Genomic DNA, 20,973 nt, shown 5'->3' on the forward strand with positions numbered 1-20,973 from the left:
CAAGCAGCACAAGGTCACGTATTCACCCATCCAATCCATAATGTTATCTCTAAAGAATGTGCCAGAGTACCTAATGATCTCTGCCTGATCTTTCTTGTAGTAAATACACAACCCTGCTGCAGGACCGTGAGAAGAAACTGAGAATATTTCCATCCATGTGAGTAGTTGCATTCACTGACTGATTAATTCAAACAATGTGCTGAATGAAGCTCTTACAAAAATCTGTAGCCCGTTTTTAGTCTCTGAATTTCACTGTAGTTTGCAAACACATTTGTTTTACTTGTTTCTTCCAATAATTATTGCAACATCAGTGTCTGTCACAATGTCCTTTTACAGTAATTACATTTTATGTTTTTTTCACAGTTCTTCCATCTTTCTTAACTTTTTCTGGTATTACAAACAAAGTTTATTAAGAAATAGGATTTTTTTCAAGTAGATTTTAGCTAGATTACTATAAATCCCATAACTCAGTGTCTCTTTCAAAACAATTAAAATCAACCATACTTTAGCAGTTCATGATAGTACTTGGTGAAATGCTTATATGAGAAGGACAGCTGAGAATCCTGTGTTAAAGTCTATCCATAATGTGTTACAACAAGAGGAGAACTAGTGAACAAGCAAAAGCTTGCCATACCTATACACAGTTTTAAATAGCTTTTAGCTACAGGATTGCTGATTAGACTTCCTTTGAAGCTGCTGACTTCGTAGACTGTCTCAAGCCCTTCATGTATTTCCAAGAAAAATAGAACTGTGAGTCTGATAACCAGGACCTCCTTCGAGTAAGCCAGCACAGTTAGGAACATAGGAGCAGGAGTAGGCCATGTAGCGCCTTGAGCTTGTTCCGCCATTCATATGAGATGATGGCTGATTTGTGACCTAACCCCATAACCCATCTTTGCCATATCCCTTAATACCTTTGGTTAACAAAAATCTAACAATTTCAGATTTAAAATGAACAATTGACCTAGCATCAACTGCCATTTTCAGAAGAGAGTGTCAAACTTCTGCTACCCTTTGCGTGTAGAGATGTTTCATAAATTCACTCCTGAAAGGCCTGGCTCTAGCTGTAAGGCTATGTCTCCTACTTCTAGACTGCTCAACCAGTGGAAATAGTTTCTCTCTATCTACTGTATTGGTTCCCCTTAATATCTTGAAAACTTGGATCAAATCACCCCTTGACCTTCTAAATTTCAGGGAATACAACCCGAGTTTGTGTAATCTCTCTTTGCAATTTAACCCTTTGAGTCTGAGTATCATTCTGGATATCTACCCTGAACTTCCTCCAAGCCAACATATTCTTTCTAAGATATGGTGCCCAGAACTGCTCATGGTACTCCCAGGTGTGGTCTAACCAAGGTTTTGTGTAACTGTAGTGTAACTTCTACTACTTTGCATTCTAGTCCTCCAGATATAAAGCCCAGCATTCCATTAGACTTCTTGATTATTTTCTGTCCATGACATTTTAACAATCTATGTACGTGTCTCTTTGGACTTCCACTGTTCCTAACTTCTCACTATTTAGAAATTACTCTGATCTATCCTTTTTAGGTCCAAAATGGATTGACCTCATTTGCCTATATTGAAACCTATTTGCTACAGTTTTGCCCATTCACTTAATCTGTAAATTTGTTTTTGTAGTTTTATGCTTCCATCTGTACTGCTTACAATGCTGTCTATCTTTGTGTCATCAGTAAACTTGGATATATGGTTCTCTATCCCATCATCTAAGTCGTTAATCAACACAGTGAATAGTTGAGGCCCAACACAGATCCTTGTGGGACACCACTAGTCACATCCTGCCAATTGAAGTGCCCATTATCCCTACTTAACTGTCTCCTACTACTCGGTCAATTTCCAAAACAGGTCAATAATTTGCCTTCAATTCCATGTGTTTAAACGTTAGCTAACAGTCTCTTATGAGGGACTTATCAAATGCCTTCTGGAAGTCCATATAAATCACATCCTTAGACATTCCCCTGTCCACTACTTTGGTCATCTCTTCAAAAAATTCAATCAGGTTTGCCAGGCATGACCAAACATTTACAAATCCATGCTGGCTCTTCCTGATCAACTGAAAAATTTCAAGGTGTTAGTCACCCTATCTTAATTTCCCGACAACAGATGTTAGGCTAACTGGTCTATAATTTCCTGGTTTTCCTCTCTCACCTTTCTTAAATAGTGGAGTGACATGTAGCAGGATAACAAGGGTCAGAAAACATTGGTGGGAGTAGTTTTACCATTGGATAGAACATCAAGCAGCAATAATTGGAGCTTGTAACAAAGGCAATGTAGTAATTGTGGAGGACTTTATTTTCATACAGACTGGACCACACAAATTACAAAGGTGGTCTAGAAGATGAGTTTGTACAATTCTTTCATGATGGTTTCCTGAACAATATGTTGTGGAACCAACTAGTGATAAAGCTATTTTAGATCCAGTATTGTGCAATGAGGCAGAATTAATTAGGAATCTCATAGTAAAATATTTGCTGTGAAAAAGTGATCACACTACAATTGAATTCCATATTAAGTTTGAAAGCAACATACTCCAGTCCCAAACAACTTATACAATTCTTATTACACAGGTATGAGAGGAGAGCTGGCTAAGATTGATTGTGTAAGAAAGATTAAAATGTATGGTGGTAAATAAACAGTGGGAAACATTAAAAGAAAGAATTCAAAATGTTCAACAAAAATATATTACATTAAAAAAGAAAAATTCAGCAAGAAAAATCCAGCTGTGGCTTACTAAGGAAGTTAAGCATAGTATTAGATTATAAGAAGAGGCTTACAATGTGAAAAATAATAGTAGTATGACTGAGGATTGGGAGTGTTTTAAAAACCAGCAAAAGACCATCAAAAAGTTGATAAAAAGGGAAAACTTAGAATATGAGAGTAAACTCGCCAGGAATATAAAAACAGATTGTATGAGCTTTTACAAGTATATAAGAAGGAAGAGAGTAGCTAAAGTAATCGTTGGTCCCTTAGAGGCAGAGACAGGAGAAATTATCATGAGGCATGAGGAAATGCAGGAACATTGATCACATATTTTGTGTTCCACAATGGAAGATGCAAATTACATTCCAGAAATAAAGGGTAACCAAGGGATTAATGAGAGTGAGGAACTTAAGATAATTAATATTAGCAGAGAAAAAGTATTGGAGAAACTTAAGGGACTAAAGTCCAACAAATCCCCAGGACCTGATGGCATACACCGTAGGGTTCTAAAAGAGGTAGCTGCAGAGATAGTGGATGGGCTAGTTATGATTTTCCAAAATTCCCTAGATTCCAGAACAGTCCCAGCGAATTGGAAGTTAGCAAATGTAATACTGCTATTCCAGAAAGGAGGTAGAGAGAATACAGTTAGCCTGATACCAGTCATTGGGAAAATGCTGGAATCTATTATTAAGGAAGTCTTAACAATGCACATAGAAAATCATACTATGATCAGACAAATTTACTGGAGTTTTTTGCTGATGTAGCTAATAGGGTAGATAAAGGAGTACTGGTTGACTTAGTATTCTTGGATTTCCAAAGGACGGTCGAAAAGGGTTGGCATCCTTCTACGAAAGATGATGGACACGCAGCAAACAATCCATTTAGATGGGGTGTCTTCTTTTGGTGCACCTTTGTTGATGACTGTAAAGGCAAATCCTTGAGAGCCACAAGGGCTGCACATGAAACTGCCAAGTGATGCTGTGAGTTGTTGTTTTTGCCGTTGGCGCCTGTTACGCCAAACTTCTGTAGCAACTGCTCATTGTGGTAGTGCTCATCAGTCCACAGGCTGTGTCCCCATTTCCCTCTTTGGCCATCTGTTGACTCCCAAGTGCGATAGTCGACATTTAGGGCCTCATGTCACGCTTGCAAGCATCCTTGAAGTGGAGCTTTGGGTACCCCAATGGTCGTCTGGCTCCAGTTACCTCACCATAGAACGTCCTTGGTTGTGCAACCATCTTCCAACCTGCGGACGTGTCCAATCCTTCAAAGCTGCCCCTGTTTGATTAGTGCCAACACACTTGGGATCTCTGCCTTTGAGAGGACTGCCATATTGTGATTTTGTCCTGCTAGGATATACGTATAATGCGCCGCAGACAGTGAAGATGGAAATTATTGAGCTTCTTTTCATGGTAGCTGTAAGTCACCCATGTACGTATCACAGCCATACAGCAAGGTGCTGAGAACACAGACCTTATAAACTATCAGCTTGGTCCTAAGGGTCAGCTTGATTTATCCCATGCATATTTCACAAGTCGGCCAAAGGTGGTAGTTGCTTTTCCCATGTGTGTATCAAGCTGTGCATCAGGGACAGATTTTCTGTCACCGTGGATCCAAGGTAGCAGAATTTGTGAGGTGTTATTTAGTGTGATCAGGGGCGGAGATGCAACACCTTGTCCCATGACCACGGTTTTCTTGACGCTTATTGTCAAGGAGAACAAGTTACAGGCATGGAAGAGACCGTCCATGAGTCTTTGTAGCTGAGTTTCCATGTGAGCAACTAGCGCAATATCATCAGCGTAGAGGAGTTCTCTGATCAGGACGTGATTTGTTTTTGTCTTCGCTTTCAGCCTTGATAGAGTGTACAGCTTGCTGTCTGATCTAGTGTGTAAGTCGACTCCTTCCATATCTGCAGAGAAGGTGAAGGTCAGGAGCATGGAGAAGAAGATGCCAAACAGAGGGGGCTAGGACACAATCCTGTTTCACTCCAATCTTCACTTCAAAGTTGGAAGTGGAACCATCAAACTGTACAGTACAGTGCATGTTGTCATGGAAGGAGCGGATGAGACTGAGGAGCTTTGGTAGACAGCCAATTTTCCCAAAATCTTGTACAGCCCTGCTCTGCTGACAGTGTCGAATGCCTTAATGAGATCTACACAAGTAAGGTAAAATGGTATATTCTGTTCTCTACACTTCTCTTTTTGCTGGCGTATGGAGAAGATCATATCCACTGTGGATCTACAGGCACGGAAACCGCACTACACTTCCGGATACACTCGGTCTGCAAGTAAATGGAGTCTTTTAAGTATGACCCTAAAAAAGGCCTTCCCCATGACACTAAGGAGTGAGATACCCCTGTAGATGTTGGAGTCTCACCTGTCGCCTTTGTTTTTGTATAGTGTGATGATTTTTGCATCACGCATCTCCTGTGGAATAGAGCCTATTTTCCAGCAGAGAAGGAGAAGGTCATAAAGGTGTCGCTATAGATGGGACTTTACGTGCTTGAGCAGTTCGGCTGGGGCTTGTTCCTTGCCCGGCGCCCTTCTGTTCACTAGGCGGTCTATGGCCTTCTCGAGCTCCAGTGATGAGGGTTCTTCATCTAACTTATCCATGACTGGAAGTTGCGGGAGAGCATTGAGCATAGACTGGGGGGGTGTCTGACTCACAGGATTACAGCTCACAGTAGTGTTCAGCCCAGCGGGACTTCTGTTTACTTCTGTCAGTGAGTACTTCACCATTTTCCAACTTCAGGGGAGCAATTTTGGTGGTGGCAGGGCCAAGCGCCTTCCTGATCCCTTCGTACGTAGCTTGTGGATTTCCTTTGTCACATTCAGTTTGGATTTCTTGACATAAGCTGATCCAGTGTTTGCGCAGTATCTCCCTCTCCTTTTCACAGCTACCTTGGCTACTTTCAGATCATTCAGTGTCTTAGTTGGGTTTATGTTGTGCATCATGTAGGCTTTGTTTTTTGCATGACAGATATCATCTCAGTTGAGTAGGTCTCAAACCAGCCCTTGTTGCGGATTCCGCCTTTACCAAAGAATGCTTTTGCTAATTCATAGATGATTGAGCTTAGTGACTTCCAAGCTTCATCAATGCTGGCATTGGTGCTTCCATTAAGGGTTTGGTGGGGTCGCAAGTGTTCTAGCAACAGTGCAAAGTGCTGGTATTTGGCATCATTGCTTATGCAAGGGATGTAGATGCGTGGCAGGCTGTTGTGTTTGTAGCTGTGGAAATTTCGGGGGTGCACCTTCACTCTGCTCTGATAAGTTTAGTTTAGTTTAGTTTCGAGATACAGCACTGAAACAGGCCCTTCGGCCCACCGAGTCTGTGCCGACCATCAACCACCCATTTATACTAATCCTACACTAATCCCATATTCCTACCAAACATCCCCACCTGTCCCTATATTTCCCTACCACCTACCTACACTAGTGACAATTTATAATGGTCAATTTACCTACCAACCTGCAAGTCTTTTGGCTTGTGGGAGGAAACCGGAGCACCCGGAGAAAACCCACGCAGACACAGGGAGAACTTGCAAACTCCACACAGGCAGTACCCAGAATCGAACCAGGGTCCCTGGAGCTGTGAGGCTGTAGTGCTAACCACTGCGCCGCCCTAAAGAGAGCGCACCGTGTTGCAATCTGCACTGTGGTAGGCGCGGGTGCCACACAAAATGTTAATACACAAGATAAGGGCTCATTGAGTTGAGGGGTAATATATTAGCATTAATAGAGTTCAATAATTTCAGAGCATGACGGACCCTCCTTTTATTTTTAGTTATTGTTTCTTTTTTATTTGTTTATTTTATTTTTGTTTCTTTCATCATTCATGTTTTTACCATGTGCCTACCCACTATTTTTTACATGTTTGTCCTTTGGGCCGGGGCTGTTTATTTTTCTGTCAACACCCTCTCTGCACTAATGCTTTGTCTTTCACAACACCATTAACATACCGTTTGCCTTTGCTCCATGATCTTCTGGTCAATTATTCTCTGTGACCCTCAGTCCTATCAACACCTTGCCTTTTGTTATCTCTTGCCCCACCCCCGCTTTATTTGCTTAAAACCTATTACATTTCGAATATTTACCAGTTCTAATGAAGGGTCACTGACCTGAAACGTTAACTCTGCTTATTTCTCCACAAATGCTGCCAGACCTGCTGAGCATTTCCAGCATTTCCTGTTTTTATTTCAGATTTCCAACATCTGCAATATTTTGCTTTTGTGAAACTTATAAATGTTATCATGCATACCCCCACCTGCCAAGAATGAGGCATATTAATTTTGTCATATGAACATTGATTTTAAACTGTTGCTGGAGTGAAGAAATGCCTTGTTTGAAGACCACCAGGCACTGGGCTGGAAGGACATTTGCATACTAAGAGGCGCTGCTTGTGGAGACAAAGGACTATTCCCAGCTCCAATTAGCCCAAATGGATTTTGATCATCAGACAGTGAGGGTGTAAGGAAGCGCATTCCAGGGCCTGCTAAGCTGATGCAATCCACAAAGCCAGGACTGGATAAACCAGCTGGTCATATGACTAACTGGCTGGTCCATGTTTTTTGAACATGCTACAGGACAGTTTGAATTCAGAGTTCAGTTCGCAACTGAAGCTGGAACAAGGAAGCCATGCTCTCTCTCTCGCCTTCTCCCAAGCCACCGGACCCACGGATGTCACGTACCCCTCAAGAGGGAAAAGACGCTGATATTGAAGCAAATTGCAGTGTGAACTGGGCCCCAATGAATAGCAGGACCTATCCGCAACCAAAGACTCCACATTGAACTCAAAGTACAGTAACTAACCAACTGATATTGCCTCAAACCTTTCCCCTTTATTCTTTCTACTTTTTCTGTCTCTATCTGCATGTGTGTTTATCGCGTATGCATGCTAGCGTGGTTGCGTCGCATATTTGTAGTCGTTGACCAGTCGTTGAGTTTAAGACTAATAAACTTCTACTTTTCTTGGTTTAAATCTAAGGAAACCTGTCTGATTTCTTTGCCTTACAATTGGAGCAGTGAACAAGGATTCACTGAAGGGGGAGCTAAAACACGGTGTTTCTAAAATTAAACCCTGTTATGGTTAAACAGGGCAAAGGCAGATAGGGAACCCCAGACCCCTTCTCACCTGGTCATAACAATGTTGATATTCAACGGAATTTGGGTGTACACGTACCAGGAACACAGAAAGTTAGCATGCAGGTACTGCAAGGTATTAGAAAGACAAATTGCATGTTGGCCTTTGTCACAAGGGGATTGGAGTACAATAATAAGGATGTCTTGCTACAATTGTACAGGGCTTTGGTGGGACCACATCTGGAGTACTTTGGTCTCCATATTTAAGGAAGGATACACTTGCATTGGAGGCGGTACAGCGAAGGTTCACTGGATTAGTTCCTGGGATGAGAGGGTTGTCCTATGATGAGAGGCTGAATAAATTGGGTCTATACTGTTTAGAGTTTAGGAGAATGAGAGGTGATCTCATTGAAACATACAAGATTCTTCAGGGGTTTGACAGGGTAGATACTGAGAGGTTGTTTTCTCTGGCTGGGGAATCTAAATCATGGGGGCACAGTCTCAGGATAAGGGGCCGATCATTTAGGATTGAAGTGAGGAGAAATTTTTATCATACAAACGGTTGTGAATTTTTGGAATTGTTTACATACAAACATATGAATTAGGAGCAGGAGAAGGCAACTCGGCCCCTCGAGCCTACTCTGCCATTCAATCAGCTCATGTCTGATCTGATCTGATCCACATTCCCGCCTACCTTCAATAGCCTGTCATCTCCTTGCTTATCAAGCAACTATCTACCTCTGCCTTAAAAATATTCAAAGACTCTGCTTCCACTGCCTTTTGAGGAAGGGAATTCCAAAGACTCACGACCCTTTCAGAGAATAAAATTCTCATCTTTGTCTTAAATGGGCGACCCCTTATTTTTAAACAGTGACCCCTAGTTCTAGATTCTCCCACAAGAGAAAACGTCCTTTCCATATCCATCCTGTCAAGATCCCTCAGAATCTTATATGTTTCAATCAAGTCACCTCTTACTCTTCTAAACTCCAGCGGATACAAGCCTAGCTTGTCCAACCTTTCCTCATAAGACAACCTGCCCATTCCAGGTATTAGTCTAGTAAACCTTCTCTGAGCTGCTTCCAACACATTTATATCCTTCCTTAAATAAGGAGACCAATACTTTACACAGTACTCCAGATGTGGTCTCGCCAATGCCCCTGTATAGCTGAAGCATAACCTTCCTATTTTTGTATTCAATTCCCCTCGCCCTAAATGATAACATTCTATTAGCTTTCCCAATTACGTGCTGTACCTGCATACTAAGCTTTTGTGATTTATGCACTGGGACATCCAGATCCCTCTGCACTCTCTCACCATTTAGATAATATGCTTTTTTATTCTTCCTGCCATTTCACATTTTCCCACATTATATGCCATTTGCCAGATCTTTGCCACCTCACTTAACCTATCTATATCCCTTTGTAGCCTCTTTATGTCCTCTTCACAAGTTACTTTCCTACCTATCTTTGTGTCATCAGCAAATTTAGCAACCATACCTTCAGGCCCATCATCCACATCATTTATGTAAATTGTAAAAGTTTGAGGCCCCAACACTGATCCCTGTGGCATACCACTCATTCCATCTTGCCAACCAGAAAATAACCCATTAATGCCTATTCTCTGTTTCCTGTTAGCTAGCCAATCTTCTTTCCATGCCAATATGTTACCCATTACACCATGAGCTTTTTTCTGCAATAACCTTTGATGTGGCACCTTATCAAATGCCTTCTGGAAATCTATGCATAGTGCATCCACTAGTTCCCCTTCATCCACAGCACATGTTACTTCTTCAAAGAACTCCAATAAATTGGTTAAATATGATTTCTCTTTCACAAAACCATGTTGACTCTGCTGATTACCTTGAATTTTTCTCAGTGCCCTTCTATAACTCCTTTAATAATAGCTTCTAACATTTTCCCTATGACAGATGTTAAGTACACTAGCCTGTAGTTTCCTGCCTTCTGTCTCGTTCCCTTTTTGAACAAAGGAGTCACATTGGCTCTTTTCGAATCTAATGGAACCATCCCCGAATCTAGGGTATTTTGGAAAATCAAAACTAACTCACTAGCCACTGCTTTTAAGACCCTAGGATGAAGTCCATCAGGACCCAGGTACTTGTTAGCCCGCAAGTCCAACAATTTCCTCAGTACTACTTACCTGGTGATTGTAATTTTCTTGAGTTCCTCCCTCTCTTCCATTTCCTGATTTACAGCTATTTCTGGGATCTTACTTATATCCTCTATGGTACAGACTGATGCAAGACCTGTTCAGTTCATCTGCCATCTCCTTATTTTCCCTTATTAGTTCCCCAGACTCATTTTCTGTAGGACCAATGCTCACTTTGTTAACTCTTTTCTTTTTAAAATATCTATAGAAACTCTTACTATCCATTTTTATATTTCTCGCCAGCTTTCTCGCTTACTGTATTTTTTTTACCTTAGTGGGTCATGGATGCTCCATCATTGAATATATTTAAGGCTCAGATAGACATATTTTTGGTTTCTCAGGGAATCAAGGGAGATGGGGAATGGGTGGGAAAATGGAGATAGCCGAGGATCAGCCATGATCATATTGAATGGTGGAGCAGGCTTGAGGGGCCTTATGGTCTACTGCTCCTCTTTCTTATGTGAAATGTTCCATACTAAAGGAATAGTTCTTAAATCACAAGAACTTTGGAAGATTATAGTTAGGGCACCTATAATGTTCTCACCTACATCCATTAAAATCCTGGAATAGAAACCATTTAGTCCTGGGGATCTATCGCTCTTTAGTGCCTTTATTTTCTTCATTACTGTTATTTTCCTCATATTAATTTTGGTGAGCCTTCTTCCTTGATTCAATATTAGTTACTCTGGAATGCCTGGCAGGCTGATCTCCTTCCTCTACCGTAAATACTGACTCAAAATAATTATTCAACCTGCCAGTTGTTGCTGGCCCTTTGAAGAGCTGGTACTTGAGTACAATAAATTGATGCTAAATATTCATACTCATATCTGTATTGTTTCTTTCCTGTTTGTGGGCTGTGAGTCTTCTCTCAATTGTGTAACGAAGGAATGAGAAAATTTCTATCTACATAGCTTGTTCCAGTTTTACAAATTGCCACATAGTTCCTCGAATGTAATTAAAGAGATTAGAAAAGAAAAGGAACCTTTTGATTGCTGAAAATTAGCAGTGCTTTCTTGGGGCTGAAGCAGGTTTATGGGCTGGGGGGAATAACAGATTTAAATATGTTGAGCATGATTATGTGTGCTTGCTGTCGGCTTCCTTGGTGTTTTCTTGCCATATCATCATGTGCACTCTGTACTTCGTGCAGTCAGTAAGCCAAAGGTGCATGTGCCCAATAATGCATACCACATTTCTCTGATGAGTACATGTGCTGCTGGCACACAACATTGCAAAATTGGAAGCAATAGGGGTAACTTTAATTTTAAAATAGCATGGGTTTGCCACAGGTGGGATGTGAAAATTTAAAAAATCTCAAACCAAACCCACCTTGAGCCTGCCCAAATCTGGTTATAGTGGAGGCAGAGCTGAGGTAGACAATCAACTCATTCCCAGGCAGTGGGCTGCTCATTTAAATATTTTAATTAGGCTCCGTGCCAGACTCAGAAAACCCATCAGCTCAAGGGAGGCGAGAGCCACTGCATGGAAGACGTAAGTGCTTTTCCAGCACTGCTTGTAGACCAGGAGGAAGCCCCCCCTCTCCCACCCACAGCCATGATTGAAACTCCACCGTGACTGCCCCCACCCCCAATGAGTTGACCCATGCCGCAAATAGACTTCCCCCATGATTTAACCACTCACCTCATGCGACTGGACCCTCCCCTGCTTGTGGAACTCCTCCTGCTGCAATCGGACCTCTGACCCACGATTGAACCCCCCACCATGATCAGACATACAAATATGAAAGTGTGTAAAGATTGCTTCCAGTTCTATCCTTAAACACTGACTTTCTGGTGTAGAACATATGGTTTGATCGTAGGTTTGGAGGACTGTACACAAATAACCAGAAATGGCAGTCTGTAGATTTTTTTCGTTTCCCATCATTGGTCAAATGTGATTACACTCTCAAATATATTCATTTAAAAATACCTGTTGGGGTTTCTAGTCAATGTTGGACCAGAGAAATGAGATAATACATAATTTGTTGGACTTGTAATCAGCCCTCAGCCAAATCCTACCCGCTGAAACCCTGACCCCTGCTGGTAGTTTGATGATCGCAGTCTTAGTACCTCAATATTTTAGGCACTGGTGAGATTTTTCACTTCGGTGATCCTAGGAAATACTGGGAGCGTCAATTGGGAAATGACCCACCACCAACCCAGAGGTGGAAATACATGATCAAATAGTAAGATATGACTGAATTACACTGTAGTCATTGATCTTGGGATTTTGTTGATGTTCAGAAATGTTTCAAGCTTCATTCACATAGATTGTATTATCCTAAGAATCACTCAATTGATTTTTACCTCTTTGTAATTCACTCTAATTTCTTACCCCAAAAAACAGAGGAATGGTTAGTATGCTCTGTACCTGAGTTGGAAATCTTCAGTTGTGACACTGGATAGCAACAAGCGGGAAGCCATTGCATTCACTGACATTCTTCATCCTGATGAGCAAGAAAGTCACCACCACTCAAAAAAACAAACTAAAAAATATAATTATGTAATTTGGTTATTGTGTTCTATATTGGCAGGAAACCCAGTGGAAGAGTTGAGGCCATTCAGCTGTCTCAAGTGATGGATGCAATGCTGGAAAAGGTTGGGTTTAATGAAGATAATGAACCGAAATTGAAAGGAGAAACACAGGTAGTGATTTAGAAATAGTAGTTCTATATCTGTGACACATAGAGTGGAAACATGCAGGGGAAATGTCATTACTCTTTTATAAGGTGAAATGCTAGTAAGGATTTGGGAACTGTTATTGGCAAATATAACTCTCTTTTTCTCTCTTTCTCTCTTTCCCACCTCACTCATGCAGAGGTAACTGGATTGTTTTCCTTTAGGTTCCATCCTATGTAACATTAATAATTAATCTTGACCAATTTGTTGCATTATTAGGTCTTTACTAACCTCCTACTGTAGGTTATTTCAGCTCTTAGATCTCTCTGATGGGTGAGTCCCAACTTCCCATACTTTTGATGGTGTCTTGCCTTGGGATCTAGTTAAGCTTTTGATAACATCCCCTGGAAATGAACAGTACACCTGTCTGGTAATTCCTTTTAGCTACTGAATTGTCTTATGCCTTCATAAAGTCTTCAAAAAAGATAGAGCACTTCATCAGAACTCGTTTTAAGTTTAAAAACATTAAATGAATTTATTTCACAAAAGATGAATAAGCACACAGTTATACAATGTAATTATTTATCTACAGTAGATCACCTCCCACTTAACTCCTCAAGGAGACAACATATAAAAGAACATAATTCTACAAACTAGGCCAATTCTTTGTACCCAACCCATAAATAGAAAGGGCTTTTGCTTTCTTTCAGGAATATCAAAACTACTACAGCACCAACAACTTGCATTTATTTAACACCTTTAATGTAGTTAAATATCATAAGGCACTTCTTAAGAGTGTTATTAAACAAAATTTAACATTGAGCCTCATAAGGAGATTTGAGGACTGATGATCAAAGGCTTGGTCAAAGAGGTAAGTTTTAATGAGTTTCTTAAATAAGGTGGAGAGGTGTTAGGAGGGAATTCCAGAACTTATAGCCTAGGCAATTGAAGCCATAGGCTGGAATTTTTCCCTCAGTGGACGGAAGCCGTCCACCAACTGAAAAGTTGGTAGTGAACCTACCTCCGCCTGGCCTGCGGATCCAGACTGCATTTTGCAGTCCACAGGCCTTTAATTGGTATGAGGCGGGACTTCTACCTCATTGAGGCAGGAAGTCCTGCCTAATGAAGCTGCCGGCCAATCAGCGGGATGCCCCGGGGTGGGCAGTCCTTTTTCGCTGCCGCCGCTGTGCATAAAGTGGCGGGAGCAGGTTGGAAAGGCCCCCCTGAGATTCCCACCATTTTACGCCCCCCCACCCGCCGTCCACCTTCCCGCTCTTTTGTGGCGGGGGGGGTGGTGGGGGAGTAAAATTCCCACCATAGTCTCCAATGGTGGAGCAATTAAAATGCCCAAGAGGTCAGAATTGGCAAAGCCAAGCGTTCTCAGGGCTTGCAGTATTGATAGATTGCTTCTCCGAGATTTTTTTTATTCATTCATGGGATGTGGGCATTGCTGGCTAGGACAGCATTTATTGCCCATCCCTAATTGCCCTCGAGAAGGTGGTGGTGAGCCACTATCTCTCCTCATGGAATTTTTCCAATGGTGCTTAATTTAAAGAGGACATTGGGGACTAAATTAGCTAGCTTTGAAAAGAGGAACAGGGATCACGATGCGCAATTAACCCAGACCTGTTCAATGTAATGCAGGCAGTGCGCCAACTTCATGCTGGCTGTTTATTTGAATAGTTCCTGCATGGGACCAGCACTAACAATGCTGTTCACTGGCAGCACGCATCAGGAGGAGTTCCAAATTTGTAACTTGTTGGCAAAAGTGAAAGCGAGCCTGTGCTGCTTAAAGCTAGTCTGGACCTCTTGAAGTGGAGCTGCATTCTGGGTGGAGAAAGCGCAGGAAGTGAATCTGACCTGGGAAACAGTAAAGAATGGCACAGCATGAGAGAGTGCAGGCTCCAAGGTTTTCAGATGCTGCACTGCAGGCCTTGGTGGTGGAGATGGAAATTAAGAGAGATGTTCTGTATCCAGGAGGCCCTGCAGATGCACGCCGTAATGCAGTGGAAGCAGATAGCAGTAGTGGTCAATGCCAGGAGTCCAGCCCTGAGGATCTGGGTGCAGTGTCACAAAAAGTTCAATGGCTTCACACGAGTGATTAAGATCAGTGAATGCATCTTAAAATTCCATATCTTACCAACTGTACCATAGCCTCAGTCACTGCTCAATTCACCACATTCCCATTACTCACCTATCAACAGTCTCTATCGGTCAGGACTCACCTAGCATTCATATGCTTCACCTCGACCTCACACACCTAACGTTGCTACAAGCCTCACACCCATATCTCACAGATTGCACACAGTGTCAACTATTCAACCATGACAGTCAAACCAGCCAAACAGGTTGCATGACACTCACTGACACTGTTCCCTCTCTCTTGCAGGACCAGTTGGCGTACAACTCAAGGCAGCATGAAGTAACTGGAGGAGTACAGGCACACCTACATGTCCTGTTATCCATGAAGCAGACAGTGCTGGCCATTATTGGGGTACACATTGCTGAAGCTGTGGCCAGCGCTGTAATACTTTGATGCTGATTAGTCTTATAACAGAATATCTGAGAATTTGACAGTTACAGAAACAGGAGTTTATTTACATGTATCCAATATCTAAGGCTTCCAGTTTCGCTCAACACAAGGTTCTGTACAGTTCTGTTACATCACTTCCTGTGATGACATTCACAGACTAATTACATATTCTGCCCAGTAACAACCCGTTATTACATTATACTACATCTCCCCCCAAGTCTCTGACTTCACTTCTCAGAATGTCAACCACTGTGGTATTTTTACAAGTCTGCCAGAACATGTTCTTCTCTCTGTCGAAGATGTCTGGGGTTTCGAGTCTTTTAGTTCTGCCTTCTCATTCATTTGTACTTCAATAGAACTATTTGATGACTCCAGTTCTTCTATCTGATTGTCCTCTGGGTTGATGGCTGATTGCAGCTTTGTTGGTTCATCAACTTCTTGAGGTGGCTGTTTCTGTTGGATCTGCTGCTTCTTTGGTATCATCAACAATGACCTTCTGTTTCTTTTTATCATCCCTTGGTCAGTTTGGACAATTTATGATTGTGGATATTGTCATGACTGAGGTGGGAGGAGTGCACAGTGTTTTCTAGTTCCACTTCTGCACAAGTCACAGCATATATTTTTAAAAAATTATTTACCCAGTAACTGATGCGGTCAACCATATAATTCCACTCTTTATCCCAGAATAAAATACCCCAACCAGGTTTCTTTAATAAATAACAAAATTATCAGTTTATTATAAAACAAGACTTAACCAGTAATGAAGCAAAGCATTAACACAGCTTGAAATATGAAAGTTCCCTTTTTAGCATCCACTCACACAAACACACTCAAAAAATATAGAAATTCTCTCTGCAGAGGTCTCTTAAAAATATATATACTTTGGCCAAATTCTTGCTAATTCTTGAAGAAAAAAAGAGAAGATATGGAAAGATGTCAGTTGTCCCATTTTGGTCTGGGGTCCCAAAATACGCATAGAAAGCAGTCACTGAGATCTTTCTAGAGCAGTTCTTTTCAGGCGATTTTGGCAGGCTTTCCAGGAGAAATGTGACATCAGGGGTTTCTGGCAGGCTTTTCAGAAGAAATGCAGCCTCAGTTTCTTTATTTCTTAAACTTGATTCTCAGGAAGTTCTCGAAGAGATGGAAGAGGGTGGCTGTTCTCTTGACTGGTTTTCTCCAACTGTTTTCAAACACTATCTAAAGCAAAACCAAAAATAATATCTCAAGAGTCAAGCCTCCTGACCCCTATAAATCTTGACCTGTCACTTCTCTGTAAACATCTTCCCAGGTCACCAAGTTTTCTGTGTTTATTGCTTAAAGCACATGACTTCCAACAAGGTTGTTTTTAAACAATATCTCAGTGTCCTTTCAATGAACTATCAACTACAAAGCAAAGTCCAGCTTCTATGAAATCTTCAGCCTTCCAATGAAACCATCTTCACAATTTAAATATAAGTCCTCAAAAACATATACTTAACAAAAAATATAGAAGCACTTTCATAACAATATGGTGATTGTTCTATCTTCATACCTTCTCTGATCTCTAACCCAAACTGATTCTCCAGGTTGGCTTTTTCTGTCAAGTTTTTGATTCTGTGACGTGTGTCATATTTCTCGGATTGAATAGATCTTCCTCTACCCTCTCTCTGCCTGATTTTTTCCAAGTCTTCTGCACTCACATGTGGTTCAAGCATTCTTGGAAGTATAGGCATTTGTGTTCTTAACCATCGTCCCATCAACAATTCACATGGGGCTAAACCATTCTGAAGTGATGTTGTTTTCTAGCTTAAAAGTGCGAATTGAAAATCTTCATTCTTATTCAATAAAGATTTCACAGTCCTTAAACGTCTTTCTGCTTCGCCATTGCCTGAGGATAGCTCGGTGAACCAGTGATGTGTGTAAAGCCATATGCCTCTGTGAACTCATTGAAACATTCATTCGCGAATTGTGGTCCATTGTTGGATATCACCATATCTGGGATCCTGTGCGTAGCAAAGATTTCTCTCAAGGATATGATTACAGCTTCTGAGCTCCGACCTTGTAGCTGCTTCACTTTGTCCCACCTTGATTAATAATCAACAACGATTAACAATATCTTATTATTATGCTCGAAAAGATCCATACCTAGACGTTGCCATGGCCTGGACGGAAAAGATAATGACATTAGTGGCTTCTTCGCCTCATGAAGATTGACAGCACATGTGATATGCCTTGATATTATCTCTTTGATCTCTTTCGATATACCATCAAACGGACTGTCTAGCCCTGGCTCTGCATTTTGTTATTCCTAAATGTCCTTGGTGTAATCTTTCCAAGATCTCTAATCTAAGTATCCTGGGGATAACTAATCTCTCATCAAATATTAACAAATCATTGACAATATTCAAATGACCTCACTGCTCATAATATTGCCTGAACACTGGGTTGTATGTCATATATGCTGGTCATTCCTGCAAACAATATTTTTGAATTGCTGCACACACTTCATCTTTTTTAGCCTTCCTGATTTCGCTCAACTTCTGATTTGCAGCAGGTAAATACTCTGTAATTGTTAGAGCAAACACTTCTGCTTCCTCACAAAATAGAATGTCACCTTCTTTAGGCCCTGCTGATGTAAAGTGTGATAATGCATCCACTGTTATTTGCTGTTTCCCAGGAATATATCTGGTTTCAGCGTTGAATCTCATTAATCTCAATTGAAACCTCTGCACTCTCGGAGGTAACCTTGTGGGTTCTTTTGTATTTAGCAGAGTAACTAATGATAGATGTTCTGCTTCAATCTTAAATTGAAGACCTAGCACATTGAGAATTTCTCACATGTCCAAGTTACTGCCAGCATTTCCTTCTTGCTGAACGCGTATCTTTGCTCTGTTTCTGCTAAAGAATGAGATACAAAATTCACAGGCCTGTGACTCCCATCGCTTTGTCCCTGAAACAAGACTGAACCTAGCCCTGTGCCGATGTGTCTTTTGCTATAATGGTTGGTAATTTTAGGTCATAATGTGCTAATACTTCTGAGGAAAGAAGTTTCTGCTTGCTTTTTTCAAAAGCTTCTTGTTGAACCTTGCTCCAACACCAGGCCTTCCATTCTTTAATAACTGTCTCAGTAGTTCATTTATCACAAGCAGGTTCGGCAAAACCTTTCTCATCTGATTGACCATGCCCATGAACCTTTGCAATTCTGTGATGTTCTTAGGCTCAGGACAGTCTTTTATGACTTTTGTCTTTTGAGGGTCTGCTCTGATGCCCGATCCATCAATAATATGACCTAGAAATTACACCATTTGTTGTGAGAAGACATACTTTTCATTCAGCATTAGGCCACCTTCTTGCAGTCTCTGCAACACTGCTCACACTCTTGCATCATGTTCCTGCTGACATCCACCATAGATCAACATGTCGTCCATGTGACAGATGATCCCTTCTAATCCCTCCAGGATTCTGGGCATTGTTCTTTGGAAAATTTCCAGTGCTGACGTAATTCCAAAAGGTAATCCTTTAAAACAAAATCTTCCAAAGGGTGTTATAAAAGTCGTCAATAGTTTAAGTTCTTTATCTAAAGGTACTTGCCAAAATCCACTGTTAGTATCTCTTCTTTGGCCACCTTATCTCGAGAGACAATGGGTAAGCGCCTGGAGGTGGTCAGTGGTGTGTGGAGCAGCGCCTGGAGTGGCTAAAAAGGCCAATTCTAGAGTGACAGGCTCTTCCACAGGTGCTGCAGAAAAATTTGTTTGTCGGGGCTGTTACACAGTTGGCTCTCCCCTTGCGCCTCTGTCTTTTTTCCTGCCAACTGCTGTCTCTTCGACTCGCCACACTTTAGCCCCGCCTTTATGGCTGCCCGACAGCTCTGGCGAACGCTGGCAACTGACTCCCACGACTTGTGACAGCACTTCATGTCGCGTTTGCAGACGTCTTTAAAGCGGAGACATGGACGGCCGGTGGGTCTGATACCAGTGGCGAGCTCGCTGTACAATGTGTCTTTGGGGATCCTGCCATCTTCCATGCGGCTCACATGGCCAAGCCATCTCAAGTGCCGCTGACTCAGTAGTGTGTATAAGCTGGCGATGTTGGCCGCCTCGAGGACTTCTGTGTTGGAGATATGGTCCTGCCACATGATGTCAAGTATTCTCCGGAGGCAGCGAAGATGGAATGAATTAAGATGTCGCTCTTGGCTGACATACGTTATCCAGGCCTCGCTGCCATAGAGCAAGGTACTGAGGACACATCGAGCATCTAACTTAGTGAAAATCATGCTTTTCCCTAGCTTTGTCAGACTCTTACCCACTGATGCCATTGGATGTATTTCCCACTCTAAAGACTTGTTTAGTTGCGTAAGGTCTACACAAATTTGGATGGACCCATTTGCATAAGGTCTACACAAATTTGGATGGACCCATTTGGTTTCTTCACTGGAACCATACTGGAACACCATCCAGTAGGCTTAGTAACTGATGAGATAACACCCTGTTTGGTCATTAGCTCTATTTCTTTCTTAACTTTCTCCAGGAGTTGGTTTGAAACTTTTCTCAGTGTATATAAACACAATGGTTCTGCATACTCTCTCAATGTGATGTGGTAGGCTGTTTTTAATTTTCCCAATCCTTTGAATAATTTAGGGAATTCAGCCCTAAAATTCCTTGGCTGTTCCTCTATGCCTTTCAGCTCTTCAACTCTGCATAGTAACTGTATATCTATGCAAGCTTTTCTGCTTAATAGCAAGCAATTCTGATTCTTAATAATTTATAATATCTCAGAAATTTCTTTCCCTCAGTAACTCAGAATCGTTTCCAGCTCTCCTATTACCTTCAGTTCAGTACCTCCAGGCCCATACAGTTTTTTACTTGTAGGTCTAATGCTCATTTCCTTCAGCCATGGCTCTCTGTCTGTCAGTACTGAAACTGCTGCTCCAGTGTCCAATTTGAATCTTGTCTGATAGCCTCCTACAATAATCTATGTCTTCCAAGAATCTTCACTTGCGCCATGGATTTCTCCTGGAAACGGTAAATCAACACATCGTACATTTATTAATCACAGAATCACAGAATTGTTACAGTACAGAAGGAGGCCATTTGACCCATTGTGTCTGCACCAGCTCTCCAGGTTTGCTTTTTATATTTTGCAGCCCTGGTTTCTTGCTGTGACAGACCAATTGGAAGTGCCCGTTCTTTTTACATACAAAACGCTCCACTTCTCTGGCTGGGCAATTTTCCTGCTGGTGCCTCACTCGGCCACACCTACTGCAGTGAGACGCTGCTGCCTTGAGATGCTGTTCCCGCCTTTCCTGTCTTTGATTGTCACTTTTCGTTTATGTTTTCTTTATGTATTCAATGGAGTCTGTTACTTTCGAGATTGGACTCTCCCTGTCCCCTCAAACAACAACACGGTTACATTTGCTAACCTCTATTTGCCTGCTTATCTGAATCGCCTTGATTAATGTAAGATCATCTCTCAACTGCAGATGATCTGAGAGAGCGTTGTCCGTCACTCTGACCACGATCCTGTCTCTAATTAACTCTTCACGCAAACTGCCATATTCACAGTCTTAAGTGAGCTTATATAAGTCGTTGATAAAAGAATCAATATTTTCTCCTCTCTGCTGATTATTGAACTTGGCGCACTTGACGATCACATTTTCTCTGACGTTATCATAAAACTCCAGAGCCTTAATAACCTCCTCGTACGTAGCTTTTTCCTTGTCTATGTCCTGTGTTATGAAGATGTCGTCTGCGCCCTCCCCATGGCATATAATAATGTACTGACCTGCTCCTTGTCTGCCTTCTGCGCGACATCCGATGCAGTACGGTACCTTAGTAAATCTTTGGACCCATTTTAGATATGCCTCTGCTTTATTTCGTCTATCTACTCT

The 20,973-nt window shown here is 41.7% G+C and overlaps 1 protein-coding gene across 9 annotated transcripts in view; it reads left to right on the forward strand.

Moving 5' to 3' along the window:
• The window catches only part of axdnd1 (axonemal dynein light chain domain containing 1), a 344,655-nt gene that overhangs the window by 93,677 nt on the left and 230,005 nt on the right, over positions 1-20,973 (forward strand). For all 9 annotated transcript variants that reach the window (XM_068037450.1, XM_068037454.1, XM_068037449.1 and 6 more), the window contains exons 8-9: positions 101-157; positions 12,490-12,601. In XM_068037450.1, coding sequence (XP_067893551.1) covers positions 101-157; positions 12,490-12,601 — 169 coding nt within the window. The remainder of the gene's footprint in view (positions 1-100; positions 158-12,489; positions 12,602-20,973) is intronic.

The sequence above is a fragment of the Heterodontus francisci genome, chromosome 8 (assembly GCF_036365525.1).
Source record: "Heterodontus francisci isolate sHetFra1 chromosome 8, sHetFra1.hap1, whole genome shotgun sequence".
In the NCBI taxonomy this organism is placed as follows: domain Eukaryota; kingdom Metazoa; phylum Chordata; class Chondrichthyes; order Heterodontiformes; family Heterodontidae; genus Heterodontus; species Heterodontus francisci.